At 39.7% G+C, this 14,148-nt stretch overlaps 1 protein-coding gene across 6 annotated transcripts in view; it reads right to left on the bottom strand.

Annotated features, from left to right (window-relative positions):
• Positions 1-14,148, bottom strand: part of LOC113132453 (hydrocephalus-inducing protein homolog) — an 85,505-nt gene that overhangs the window by 9,307 nt on the left and 62,050 nt on the right. For all 6 annotated transcript variants that reach the window (XM_026310519.2, XM_026310520.1, XM_026310518.1 and 3 more), the window contains 31 exons: positions 13,746-13,899; positions 13,503-13,596; positions 13,238-13,341; positions 11,860-12,024; positions 11,172-11,381; positions 10,833-11,039; positions 10,331-10,569; positions 10,033-10,215; positions 9,676-9,795; positions 9,421-9,580; positions 9,164-9,336; positions 8,764-8,962; positions 8,448-8,541; positions 8,248-8,341; positions 7,950-8,118; positions 7,601-7,683; positions 7,357-7,509; positions 6,725-6,833; positions 5,710-5,914; positions 5,363-5,595; positions 5,103-5,251; positions 4,818-5,013; positions 4,467-4,575; positions 3,661-3,900; positions 3,320-3,462; positions 2,495-2,713; positions 2,248-2,408; positions 1,890-1,984; positions 1,493-1,724; positions 483-683; positions 261-387 (listed from right to left, as the gene is read on the bottom strand). In XM_026310519.2, the coding sequence (XP_026166304.1) occupies positions 261-387; positions 483-683; positions 1,493-1,724; positions 1,890-1,984; positions 2,248-2,408; positions 2,495-2,713; positions 3,320-3,462; positions 3,661-3,900; positions 4,467-4,575; positions 4,818-5,013; positions 5,103-5,251; positions 5,363-5,595; positions 5,710-5,914; positions 6,725-6,833; positions 7,357-7,509; positions 7,601-7,683; positions 7,950-8,118; positions 8,248-8,341; positions 8,448-8,541; positions 8,764-8,962; positions 9,164-9,336; positions 9,421-9,580; positions 9,676-9,795; positions 10,033-10,215; positions 10,331-10,569; positions 10,833-11,039; positions 11,172-11,381; positions 11,860-12,024; positions 13,238-13,341; positions 13,503-13,596; positions 13,746-13,899 (5,020 nt within the window). The remainder of the gene's footprint in view (positions 1-260; positions 388-482; positions 684-1,492; positions 1,725-1,889; positions 1,985-2,247; positions 2,409-2,494; positions 2,714-3,319; positions 3,463-3,660; positions 3,901-4,466; positions 4,576-4,817; positions 5,014-5,102; positions 5,252-5,362; positions 5,596-5,709; positions 5,915-6,724; positions 6,834-7,356; positions 7,510-7,600; positions 7,684-7,949; positions 8,119-8,247; positions 8,342-8,447; positions 8,542-8,763; positions 8,963-9,163; positions 9,337-9,420; positions 9,581-9,675; positions 9,796-10,032; positions 10,216-10,330; positions 10,570-10,832; positions 11,040-11,171; positions 11,382-11,859; positions 12,025-13,237; positions 13,342-13,502; positions 13,597-13,745; positions 13,900-14,148) is intronic.

Below are 14,148 nucleotides of genomic sequence, written 5' to 3' on the forward strand. Positions count from 1 at the left end.
GCTAGAAATTGATAAAACCAGATTAAATTAAATGGGCTAGGATTAAATGGAAGGAATGAGCAGTTAAAATGAGATCAGTTGTGATAAAATGGCACATGGGAAGACAGGAACACCGACAGAACAATAATATAATAAGACGGATACCAAAAATTTAAAATAAGGAGCGAAATTGAGATTGACTGATGTGAAATGAAACCATGGATGAGACAACACAAATAAGATGGCATATTGTCATATTTACTGTTTGGTTCCATCATTACCTCCACTTTCTTCCCAGGCAGGATGGTACCACACTGGGTTAGACAGTGGAATGGGCTGCCACCTGAGTCTTCACACTTCCACTTAAATGAGTAAGGTGTTCTGGTTGGGTTCAACACACTAAAAGATCTGTGGAATAAACCAAGGACACACAAATGTATTTAAAGTGATTGGGCTTACTCTGGGGCCTATAAAAACCTCATCTTTCCTTGTATGCCTGTAACCTTGTTGATGGGACAGAGACGCCAGTAGAGTTGAACTCTATCACCCTGGTGTTAGGGTCAAGAGGACTCCTGAATTCAGGGTTGTGGCGGTTCTCATTGATGTAGGCTGAGTCATCTAGGTCAAAGTGGCATTGGGGCAGCAGGCTCCGGCCACACACAGAGATACAGGGAGCCTGATCCCCATCCTTCAAGTTGGGGATACTAAATGAAATATAAACATAAAGACATAATTTAACAATGTCCATGTCATTATTCTTGTGAAGAACACATTGACATTCAAAATTATAAATAGAAGTGATGGACTATAACAATTTTAATTTATGTGCAGCACGGTACAATTTGGAAACTCAGGCAATCTGTGCTCCAGTTATAGTAAATAAGTTCCCAGAGCCTCTCTCAAACATAATGTGGTATGTTTTAGTATGACTAACAATGAGGAGCTCCTTCACAAAATATTCCCCTCTTCACATTTTAGTGCTTTATTTTTTATGATTTTGAATTTCAAAGAACAGATTTAATGTGTGGCTATTACTGTTAGTGGGTAATTGAAGCTCAAGTCACTTTATAGTTTCTAGTGTTTTATAAATGAAATAGTCGTTTACACTGGCTTCAAGACATTTTGTAATAAGCAGATTATAGAGTCAGCCCTACAGCAGAAAATTGTGGAAAGACTGTCCATTAAACCATGCATGACAATTTCAGTGAAAGTAAGACACACAGAGGCTAAGATAATGCACAGCTCAACTGTTATTATTGTAGATTAGCTTTTTATGTATAATCTTTATTGTATTTTTGTATATTTTGGGCTATGTTGCATTCTAGCCTATTTTACACCACTGATCAAGTGAACTTACTGAGCATTTAAGATGAAATGGCCGCGACCCTAAAGAGTACCATTGTTAATGTTTACAAGTCAGAGCACAGCAATCCCCTATCTGAAGCTCTATAAAGACAGTAAATACCAAGATGCCTTGTTAATAGGTACTGTATCATCTTAAAATTGCATTTACCTGCAGAACAACCTTGCTTGAAACTGAGCCACCTCCAGAGGGGAAAAGTGAACGCTGAATGTCTGCATGGAACCAGGCTCTATGGCCCCTACGGTTGGCTCAACAATGAAGGGTGGAAGCTCAGGCTTCCCCATCAGAAGAGAAATCACGCTGGCCGCAGCACTTGCAGGACGGGCTGCAGTCAGCGCTGCTGCTGACCGGCTGCCAGGTCGAGAGGCGAACGTTCCATCTGCTATAGACAACACATGCCCACATTTAAACTTAGTTTCAGTGTTCACTTTAAACCCTTTAAATTGAGAAAATATATTACATTCAAACAGTAGATGTTGATCATCATGCTCAGATAAAATATTGACAAGTAAACCTCATTTTACATGTAATAATATTTCTGTGTTACCTTCTTGGTCATTGTTCACAGTGCTGCTCCTTTGGTCCATGAAGACTTGCCAGGAGAACTCCAGTCTGACACTGCCCTGGTTCTGAATCTGAAATCTGCAACACACACGCAAACACACAATGAACAGATATGAATATTTTTTTCATCCATGATATTCTGGTGTCTACTGTAAGAGAAGATCAGAGAGATTGGGGAATCTGATGGTAAGCAAACAGGATATCAAATATGATCTCATATCATTATTTTGATGGTCACATTATAATTATTTATATCTATTTGATTCATTTATCTATTTTGTTCATTTGTCTAAAATCATGTTTCATGACACAGCAAATACTGTACACATTGACTGACTTACTGATGGACTCTGGTTTGGTACAACATGGTGTCTTTGAAGAGGATGGTGTTTGTGCTGCAGCTGAAATTCACATAGTCACAAATTGCACTAATACGCAATTCCAACTCCCACTGTGACCCCTCAACCACAGAACAGGAGGGCTCAGGATCTATCTTTATCACCTGCACACAAACATGTAGATGGTTGCTCAACTGTAACTGTGAACAGCTAGCTATCTCTTAAAAAACATCACAATCAACATGTGTACCTTATTCTTCACAGGTTGTGTGTCTAAAGACTGCTGTGACGAACTTAGCCACTGAACTGTCCTCTGTCGGTCATCCCAGTCAGCCACCTGCTCTAGTGGCAGCTGAAACTCCACCTGAGAAATCTTACATCTCATTGGCTGGCTGCTCAAAGTCACAGGCTGACTGGAGCTAAATGTGACAGTCATCTCCTTAGAACAGCCAGCATGAAGGTGTCCCACCTGTGACACACAGCAGATTCTTATTGTACCCATGATTCAGGCCTTTTACCTATATTTTTAACAGCAGGTGACGGAGAGGCACACTACCTAAACCACTTGGGTCACCCTTGCAGATTCATTTGTATCACATATGACGTTGTACTATCGTAATCAAACAGCAAAACAGGTATAGTTTCAGAATGTTAATATAACACAAATTATGTTTGCCTGTTGGTTTCATTTCCTTTTGTTTTACATAAGGGGTGTGGCCAGTTGGATGTGAGGGTGTGCTCCGAAAGTTGCATTCTACAATCTCATCACTAGATGAATAATTTTACACATTGTGTCTCTAAATAAAATTTATAAATTGACCACTGGCTGTAAGATATTCAGAGTTACAAATAGAAACTATTATTTCATATTAAAACATTTAACAGTGTTTATTTGGTAGTGACTATTAATAATACAGTTTATTACTACTTAAAATTTGATTCTTCAGGTATTGTTACTCATTTTACAAATGTGCCCTCCTTTGCATCTGTGCCACCTGCCAACCCCACCAAATAGATATTTCTAGACCTGTGCTGTTCTACAGCTACACCTCCACCCCTTCCTTTAGTGGTGTACCTGTGGGGAAAAGAGGATATGGGGTCCAGGAGGAGGCCACTCAAACCTCACCACCTGGCTGCTGCTGTGGTTGATCAGGGTGAAACTCTCTTGGTAAGGACAATCTACATGGCAATCATCAAAAGTCAGCACTTCATAGTTACCTGTGAGACAGAAGGAATCTTGTTGATAAATCCAGAGTAAGAAATGAGCTTCCATGTTAATAAATCACTACTCATTCAGCATTTCTCTGTGCACAGGCAGGGAGTTACCTCTACTTGTGACTGTAATACCTACTTTGCCCCTATCTTCCTCCCCATTCCTACCTTATGATCCCTCTCTCCCTTCTCCACCTCTCTTACCTCTCTCATCATCTTCCTGATCCATTTCTCGCAACGATTGGCTGATGTTGTCAATGGAGACAATTTCCTGGTAAGCCTCTCCAGTCACTTGTATTATAGTGTTGCTGTACTGGTTGTCCTCCACCTGCAGTGACATCTTGGCCTTCACAATCAGAGGTTTGTCAGAACAAAAACTGACCTCAAACTCAACCTGCTCACTAACATTGAGTGTCAGGATGGCTCTGTGCACCAACTGATGCTCTGTGAAAGAAAGAGAAATGAATATACCACAAACTAACACATCATCCCTGACTAAATATAAATATATATTTGCAGTGAACATGGAAACACTTTGTGAAGTAATATGTAGAAGTCTTTTTTTTTTAATAAATACAGTGTGTGCCCAATAACTTATTGATTAATAAAAAGTGAGAAATTGTATTCTGCAATGAAATTGCAAAATTCTTTGATTCATTCAGGCTTTGTGAACACAGCTGTCCAGCAAAGTTGGCTGTATTATCACTGAGTAGAAAAGTATTATTTTTTATTATGAACCATCACAATGTAACAACACACAATGACTATTAAACCGTAAGCATATAACAAGCTGAAATAGTCAGTGGCTGCAGATAATGTGCCAATTTATACTGTCATTTCTCCAACATGTGATTTTGGAATAAATCAGAACTACAACAAAAATAAAAGTTACAATCAGTTTGTTAAAGTCACCAAGAATCTACTGTACAAGTGGATTCAAGTTTTTTTTTTAAATTATTTTTATTTAATGCATTTTGCTGTATACAAAGTTTTACGGTTTATGGTTGTACCTGAGTCGGTGGAGCCCTCAAGCTTTGTGCAGTAAATGGAGCTACAGGTGTAACCAGGAGCTGGTTTGAGGGTGAACACGCCATGTTTATCCAGCATATCAATCTGTACCTACACAACAAATACACAAAGCACTTTTACTAACAAAACTCGGTAAAAAACTGTATTGTACTTAAAGGTGATTTTGGTTTTCTTGTAAATGAAGTAAGACAGTAATATATACAGTATATCAAGGTCTACTGACTGGGCACTATACTACAGATGGTAAAAAAATAATTTTGCGGATAACCCAGATCAATAATAATTTTATTTTTATTATTATTTTTTTAATGAAAATGAGAAATGTGCCTCACTTGAGCTGGAACATTTCCATCATTCAGCAGCATCAGGGGCAGGGTACGTCTCCTCCCTACCAGTACTCGTCTGAACCGCAACACCGGGTTTTCTCTGGTGTTCCTCAGAGCTGGACGCACCACAGACACACTGGGCAGATTGCCCTCTCCCATTAGGTCAAACTCAAGAACCTTGGTCTTAAAAGTGGGTGTTGTTCTGAATCCAGCAGGGAGAAGAAATGCTGGATAAAAGGAAAAACAAACAGCAACGAGAACACCAAAGTACAGAGTCGTGCAATCATATACCTGCTGGTTCCCTCCATTGTGACCTCAAGAACTGCACTGTATAGCTGCATTGTCTGTGGTGTGAAGCTGACCACAGCAAACGAGTGTGACTGGCTGTGAATGCTCAGTGTTGTAGGAGACAAATCAAAAATCTCCACATTACGGGACATCTGTAAGGAAATGCAGGATATTCTGAACCTACTGCACTAATCCTTGGTTCTCCTGTACACAATTAGTCATATGCCTGCTCACAGAGCTTTACTGTACAGTACCTGGCTTACCTTAGAGCCAATATTTTTGATAGCCAGGAAGAGCACACAGGGCACCTTCTTATTGTTGGTGAACTTTAAGCGAGCCTTAGCAGTTTGCCCAACTATGACTTTGTTGAAAATAAATTTGTTCTCATCCAGGACGTAAATGCCTTCAGCATTGCAGAACTGCTCAGAGGACAGCTGTCTGCTGTTGTGGCACAGATGGTGCTCTTCAAAGATGGAGGCCATGTCTAATGCTATGCCTGGGAAACAGAAAAAGGCAACACGAGAATCATATTATTCAAAAGAAATGGCACTTGATGGCACTTGTCTTTTAGTCATTCTAATAACACAGAATATGGCCATATAGCACCTACCTGGCTTACAGACTTCAGCCAGCAGTCTGTATGGTATGCCCTCTGGGTGGACTGAAGGGTCACGATCACTGATTTCAATGAGCAAACTCTGGTCCCATTTGCCCAGTTGTTCAGCTACACATTCTACCGTCACCACCTGCTGAGACCCTGGCTGCAGGCTCCCTGTACAGGGAGACACTGAGAAGACCCCAGTGGTGAGGCGATTCTAGAGTGGATCCAAGTGAGGATCAGAGGAAGGACAGAGAAGTGCAGATAGGAAGAGGTTAAAGTAAATGTGAAATGGTAGCAGGAGCATATTTATCATAGGTTTATTATGGCCTCAGATGTTTATTTGTTAGAAACAAAATGAAAAACAACATCCATACACTTAACAGTCAAGAGATAATACAAAGACATTAAAAATTACTCTAATGAAAACTGCTGACAGACGTGAGACATGAAAAACTTAGTAACAAAACAAAACAAACCATGGCTTATATTTTCGATTTGACTGATACATTTGCATGATGGGCAGCACGATGGCTTAGTGGTTAGCAGTGCTGCCTCACAGCAATAAGGTTCCTGGTCGAAACCCAGCAAGGGCCTTTCTGTGTGGAGTTTGCATGTTCTCCCTGTGCTTGTGTGGGTTTTCTCCAGGTACTCTGGTTTCCTCCCACAGTCCAAAAACATGTATGTCAGGTTGATTGGTGACTCTAAATTGCCCATAGGAGTGAGTGTGAGTGTGTGAGGTTGTTTGTCTCTATGTGGCCCTGTGATGGACTGGTGACCTGTCCAGGGTGTACCCCTGCCTTTCACCCAAAGAGAACTGGGATAGGCTACAGTAGATCCCTATGACCCTAAACAGAAATAAGTGGGAATATATAATAGATGGATAGGTGGAGGGAAGTTTGTGCAATGATCTTTTGTTCCTTTTAGGTTTGACAAGTTCAATGGGCAAATAAAACTAAAGCTTTTTTGTGAAAAAATGATAAGTGCTGGACAATAGGCATTGTTAGCTCCACTAGCAGTCTCTCACCTGTGCATTATTGCTGTCTTTATGTAAGAACTCATGTCTCATTTTGCTACTGGCTGCACCAGATGGCCTTGCTGAGAGGCTCTCACGAGTTATCTTCTTACCTGGACCCCTGAAAGCAGGACACATTTCTATTTTAAACATCTTCACACTCACTGATTTTAAGTTGTTGGACAAAGACATGAACAGGCACTAGACTGTTAACTTGTATGTTATCAGGCAGAGTCCACAGTGTTAATGACAGACATGAAGTTGTACACTTTGGTAATGAATGTACACAGAACATGTGCAACCAGAGATTTAGTAAACTTGAAATCCAATTCTTAAGTACACAATGCAGAATGTTGTATTTTTTGCAAGCAGTAGATTGTATTGTTCAGCTCTTATTACAAGAAACACATTTGTTATGCTCAATTGCAATTTATGCATAATATGTTACTTGTTAAATAACTGTACTGTGTTTGCAGAGGCAATTTAAAAGTGGACCACAAAAATGTTTGAAACTTTCAATGAACAGACATGGTTCAGCATGTGGCATATCACATCAAGCATTATGAGAAAAGTTTTGGAAAGGTTCTAGCCTGTTTTCCTTAGTGTATGATGTACATGTTAGCGTGTGTGTTCTGTTTTCCCACCCTGGCCTCCCTAGTAGAACAGCGTCTGTGGACATGCAGACTGTGAAACGTGTCTCAAAGACTCCAATGTTCTCAATAGTGAAGCTCTGGCTTTTTTTGCAGCCGTAGACCAGTGGCCCAAAGTTGATGTCACATGCAGGTGTGATCTTGTACCTAAAAAAGCACCAAACAGGGTTTTATCACAATAACTACGAAGGCTGCATTTCAGAACGGCCTATGAACAAAATAATGAAGCTCTTTTAACCTGGAGAAGACAGACTGGAGTGAAACCTTGATGGCTAAGGTGGCTATGGTTTCTCCTCTATTCCCAAGGTTGGGTTCAATCACCTGTAGAAAACAAGTTCAGTTAGTCAGGTAGCCTTGTCTCAATCACTTCATTCAGTTTCATGAACTATTATTAACACTGACTAAGCTAATCCATCCAAAATTAAGTCCAAATGTGTGTGTTTGTAAACTAAATGTACAATTTTGAACCATTAATGACTCAGTGATTATGTTGTACTACTGTAACAACTCGGTTTCTGTTATGATATGCCAAAATTGTCTATTGTTGTTTATTAAGATTAGAGGACTATATAGAGTATAGCTCAGACCTGGCAAGGCAGAATAGGTTGTTCTCTGATAAACACTTCCTTATTGGGCTTGCAGACAACTTGCACTGTTGTGGGCTTCTCAAACGGCATTAGTGTACCATGCTGGGGGGACACTGTAAAGATGGAGTCTAGGTTCGGCTGGCTTGGGTCTGTTTGCTCAAGTGTAAACCTAGAAAAAAGAATTTTAAAAAAAACATTCACACATGAAATACAATGCACTTCTTGTGCAACTAAAAATTGAAATACAAAATCATTAGTTACACATTTTGTTTATGCTTTAATATTATGGTACACTCACTTATATGCTATTTCATATTTTCCTTGGTTTTTCATCTTGAGAGACATTTTTGCCTCCTCAAAGACTCTGATGGTTCCAAAGTCCAGACAGCCATCTACAACAGAAACAAGAATATACGGTATAAAGCTGTCATCTTAAACGAAGAAAATACTGGGTCTAAGTCAGAAACATTTGCCTTAAAGGAATGGGAGTTGTTCTACCTGGTGAAATGTCCAGAGCTATATCATAGGCTTCAGCTGAGACCTGGATATTTTCAGTGTGTACAATGCCTAGAATATTCTTCTCATCTGACACCTGAACCAAATCACAAAACACAAAGTGTACATACATACAAGCAGGCTGTTATCTCAATCTGACCCAATCTGTTTGAATAAGCCTTGAAATATTAGGACAATGTACTTTTTTCTAAAATCTGAAGTATCTTCAGTCACAGAAGCACATTGTGAAGGATATCGTGTAGGCATATTGTGTATAGCATATTCTTTATCATTCATTTCACTGTGTTTCTGCACTCACCTCCAGACGTAAGATCCTCTTGATGTGCAGTGGCCTCTTGCCCATAAAGTGTAGACTCAGGGGGAAGGAGGAGTTAGGTGAGATGATGCCCTTATCCTGCGGCACGCTGAACTCATCACCCAACTCCTCCACGCCCTGCAGTGCCCACGATACTGGCAGTGCTGTCCTATTATGCATCATCACACTACGGCTGTCCTGCCTAAAGACAGAGACGAGAAATGGAAAGAGACAGTTTAATTTATACAACAGTTCAAAAATGATTACTGTTATTGCTGTAATGTTGTCATGCTGCTTCTTTCTATATAGGGGACTCACTGTGATTTATGGAAAATATTTGTCATACTCTTGTAGAAAAACACTTGCAAAATCTTGCTTTAATTAGTATTGGAAATGTTGGTACCTAAGCAGCAAAACCCTGTGAAACTGCAAAAGCTTGCTTTCCAGCTCCAGCTCTGGCCGAACGCCCCAACAGGAGATTTTTATGATGACAGGCTGTGAATTGTTCTTGATACGGCACACTACACTGTCCAGTATTTGCCCCAGTTTTGTTGGGTAAGCCCAAACTCTCAATTCCTAACAGGACAGAAGAACAACCACGTTACTAACAGTATTACAGTCATCTGTATCAATGGACAATGTTATACATTGCCGTGATACCTGTTTCTGGTCCGGTTTGAGAGTCATGGTTGGAGGGTCCAGCAGATATGTGGTGGCATGAGTGTCATGCTGGAAACGGAACTGGATGTCAGCCTCCAGACCTGAATTATTATGAATCACCAGTCTCTCTGTGTTATCTGGGTACTTATTTTCTTTGTATCTACACCAACACAGACACATGTAAAACTGTAAATACAAAGGCAAAGAATGTTACAAACACATCAAGCCATACATTGCCATCATTCTGTATTTCACCTGTCTCTGGTCTTGCTACAAAGTAATGGTCCAAACTCAAAGTATCCAGGATCAATTATGTAAGTCTTCTGGAGCCCTTCTTCCATGTGTTGCACCTTCTTACTGAGAGCAAAAATAGTCCTGGGGAAAGCACATTTGAAATCACATTCAGTTGTCCAATTTTGCAGGCAAAGTGATGTCAATTTATTATTAAAATGTAAAAAGGAAAGACAGGACAGTAGCAGCACCAACAGTAGTTTTGTAGTGTTCCATGATGCAGGTGAGCAGATAATGAACTATTTAGCATAAACGGATGGTAGTAAGTGCACCTTTATAAGCTACACTACTGCATTACTTTATTAAGCAATGTTGACTGACTTGTAGTCACTGCAGATGGAGGGATAGATACAAACTCCTCTGCAGATGAGCTGGTAGAGTTTCTGGGTCCCCAGTAGCTCAAAGTTGAAGGTCTGTTCAAACGTCCCTGGAGAGTCTGAGTAGAACCAGATCTTCAGAATCACCTCACCTTTGGCTGGTACAACCCAGCGAAAGGTTTTCAAACTGCATACATACATACATATAAAAACACAAACAAAAAAAGATTAGTAGAACAACAAAAAGCAAAAAGCAAAACCTTAATTGTGTTCTTATAGAGCCTGTGTGTATATTCCCATGCCTCTGGTTGTGTTTCAGCTCTAAGTTTCCTTGATGTTGGTCTTGTTCAATGCCTTCAAACATGGTGGAGACTTGTAAAGGTGACTGAGATTGGTCCAAGTCCTTTGCTTTTGTCTTGGCTGAAGTTCTTCTCTTGCTCTTCTGACTCTCTCTGCTCTTTTTATCCTTTTCCTTCGTTACTGCACTGTCCTTAATGCTGCTTTTGACACGACCTTTAGAAGCCATTGCTACTGCCTCATCCTTCAGGGTGCACAAAAACACAAAAATAGACACACACCATTCTGACTTTAAATATTTTTAAAGATTTTTAACATTATTGTGCACTTTTGATTTAGTCTGTAAGTGTATAGTTTGTTATAATTACATATCCTAAAACTGTGTGACCATGATATAGAGCAGTAGTGGTTTATAACAATCATATTCTTGACACTTTTCAAATTAACATCACACTTGCCACAGAAAAATATTTACATTCTGTGTGCTTTGCATTAAATGGCCATTACCCTTGCAGCTGATGCTTGTACATCTTCCTCTGAGTCTTTCTTCTCCTCAAACTGTTCGTCCGACAGTGAAGGAACCAGGAAGGTGAAACACTTACAAGTAGGTTGACGGTTAGATGGTTCCCTGGTTTTGGGGAAAGGAACCATAGAGAAGATGATGGAAGGAGGGATGGGTGGAGGTCTGGATCCCAACCCCAAATCATCTAACACCTGAGGATACCAAAGCAGAGAGGGAAACAGATCAGGAAACGATGAAAGACCAAGGGATGGGCTACATTTTGGGAGGAAACACAAAAAATGATACTAGCTCCAAAAACAGAAAAGGGCAAGGTTTTGTCACACCTCATCCAGTGGAGGCAGGATGTTGCCTTCGAGCAGCTCTGTGGCATTAGGATAGCCTTTCCCTGTTACACTCAGTACAATGTGAGGGATGGTGGTCTGTGGAGATGTGCTGTCTTCTGCCTTGTCAGCTTCAGGTGGTGCTGCCACATGGCTGGGCATTGGAGAACAGGTCTTGTTATTCTCTTCCTTGCTCCTTCTGCCAACAGGACTCTGTGCACACAGGGTGATGATGGATAAGACTGATGGAATGCAGTTGTAGTAATACTGGAGTTTTTTTGTAATTTATGCAAATAATAATACTAACATACTAGTAAATTATTAGAAATTATGGTGTAAGTGTAACTAATTTCACTCTGCATATACAAATATGACTAAACTGGTTGAAGTACCAAAATGAAAGAAACTTTGACATTAAGGAATTCCAACATTATTGGGAATGGCAGGAATCACTTTTATAAGAGGAAAGAGAGAAAGCATAGTACATTTTTTCTCATCATTATGCCAAATATAGAAGAATTGCCCTGCCTTCCACCCGAGAGAGAGCTGGGATAGGCTCCAGCAGATCCCCGTGACCCTGAACCAGGAAAAGCGGGTATAGAAGATGGATGGATGGATAGAAGAATTGAAAAACAACCATTTCATCATTGACAAACAACTTTCTTGGTACTTATGGAATCAGAAAACTGACCAGTTTCTTGGTTGAGGAATCCACAGGCACTGGTGAGCTTTCTTTTCTGGGGAGTGGGACCAGCAACAAGCCCTGTACCCTGTCCCAGTGTTGCAGGATGTGCTTCACCTGCAACTGGGTCTGCTCATACGCACTGAAATGAGACTGTAACTCATCCACAGCAGCCTGAACAGGGGTGTAAAGGTGGATTAGAAAAACAGCAAGATGATTAGGTATTGGGCTTTAAAAGTGTGACCTGTATCACTTAGTGGAATCTAAACATAGGTCATTATTTCCTTTTACCAAAAGTACTGATCACAGCACCACCTTATTTGTGTATTTTCATGGTGTATGTGAATTTGGCATTTAACTGTATTGCATGCAAATGTGTATAACATTCTTCACTGTTGCTGTCCAAAATGCTGTTTCATGACCTCTTTAAAGGTTGTGATTTATTTTGGTGGTTGACTATCTCAAAGGACACTGAATGATTATATATGTATTCAGTGTAAAGTTTGAAAGTATAACCAACAGTCACAAGAGCTGCAAGAGTGCAAACATAAATAGAAGAAAAGGTATGTTTACAGTTCAACTCAATTTAATTAAAAAAAAATGTATTAATCCCAGTGTAACTCTTTTGCAAAGTTACATCGGATCTCTGTTAAAAAGGAGAGAATACAGATCACATCTACTCTGTTTGTCTAATTTTTTTTGTGTGATTGTATGGGCCAATATGGCTGTTGTATGATTGTAATAAAAACATCTTGAAATAGAGGATGTCTTTAATGAAATAGGTCAGTACTAAGGGGTACTGACCCATAAACCCATTATTCCTCCCTCCAGCTTGTCTGTAAACTGATTCTTTCAAGTTGTTACAGAAAGACATCTCATAATTATCCAGTTGTACTGTCCGTGCACTGCTGATTGGCAAACAGAGTATATTTGTGGCTGGGTATGTATAGTATATCCTCTGGTTCAGGGGATTTTGTTCACAGGGGACAGACCTCCTTCCCATCAGGTGTGCCTTCCATGCCTGACACATCTGCATTATCTCTCTCTCCTATCCTTTTGCAATTCTTCAGCTCTATTTCTTCACTTATTCTCATCATCTCTGCAGTTTCTGTATTCTGAGATCCATTCACAAACATACTTCAAGACAGCTACCGTATTAAACCAAAGCTCATCACTAAATTTCATTACAATATTTACAGTGTAAACAGAGATATCTAGAATAGTTTTGGTGAATCTGGGACAAAACTTCATACTTTGCTGGTTTTGAACTGAAATAAGAAATAAAACTCCTGCAGCAAGACGAGATACGAAAAATCAGTTTTTCCTCAAATGTTATTACTTTTTACTTCATGAATGAAAAAACGGACACTCTAATAAATAAACCTACCCTTTCTCTCCCCAGCTTGTATATGGATTGAGGAGACTCTGTGTCTAATCCTTTTGATTCTTCTCTCTGTTTATCTGAATCGTCAGTCCCTTTGCTATGATGTCCTGTTGTGGCAAAGACAATTTTGTCAGCAAATAATTGATCCAATTGCAATCTATATTTTGTTATGAACTATTTGTTATTCACATTTGTCTGGTGCTAGGATGTGAATCTATAAAGTTCCAATGTCCAGCATTAAACAAAAGTGGGATACAAATGCTTGCACCTTCATTTAAATTATGTTGCTCTTTTGACTCCACCGGTGACTCTTTAAAGTTCATAGAGGGAGACATCCTCTGCCCATTCAGAACCTCTGTAGACTGGAGAGAAAAGTAAACCAATGAATTCCCTCATCACTCACTGGGAGACTAAGCAAGTCTATTTGTGTGTATATATTGGAGCTTGGATGTAGTTTGGTTCAGAGGATTTTGTTCATAAAGGACTGGTGGAATGTGATACATATACAGACCTGCTTTCCCTCCAGTAAATTCTTCTTCCTTGACAATTCTTTAGAGTCTTTTCCACCCCTTTTATTCTTCTTCTTCATCTCTTCATCTCTCAACCTCTTCATCTCCTCCTGTTGCTTCCCCTCTTCCTGCTCTTTGACTATTTGCTTAAGTGCCCTTATCATAGATGCACACATATAAACACAAATAAGTAAATGGTTCAAAATATTCCTACTATTTGGTGGAAGCTATGGCTAACTAATATTTGTGAACAATAATGCTGCAAAACTAGACTCCTGTGACTTCAAGCTAGGTTACCTTATCCAGTTAAGGATAGCTAGATAAATACATAGTTCTGATATTTATTTTATCACATTTTGTGCAGATATTTTCTTCTATAGCAACTATAGCTACGATATAGCATTT

The sequence above is a fragment of the Mastacembelus armatus genome, chromosome 6, assembly GCF_900324485.2.
Source record: "Mastacembelus armatus chromosome 6, fMasArm1.2, whole genome shotgun sequence".
NCBI classification, from domain to species: domain Eukaryota; kingdom Metazoa; phylum Chordata; class Actinopteri; order Synbranchiformes; family Mastacembelidae; genus Mastacembelus; species Mastacembelus armatus.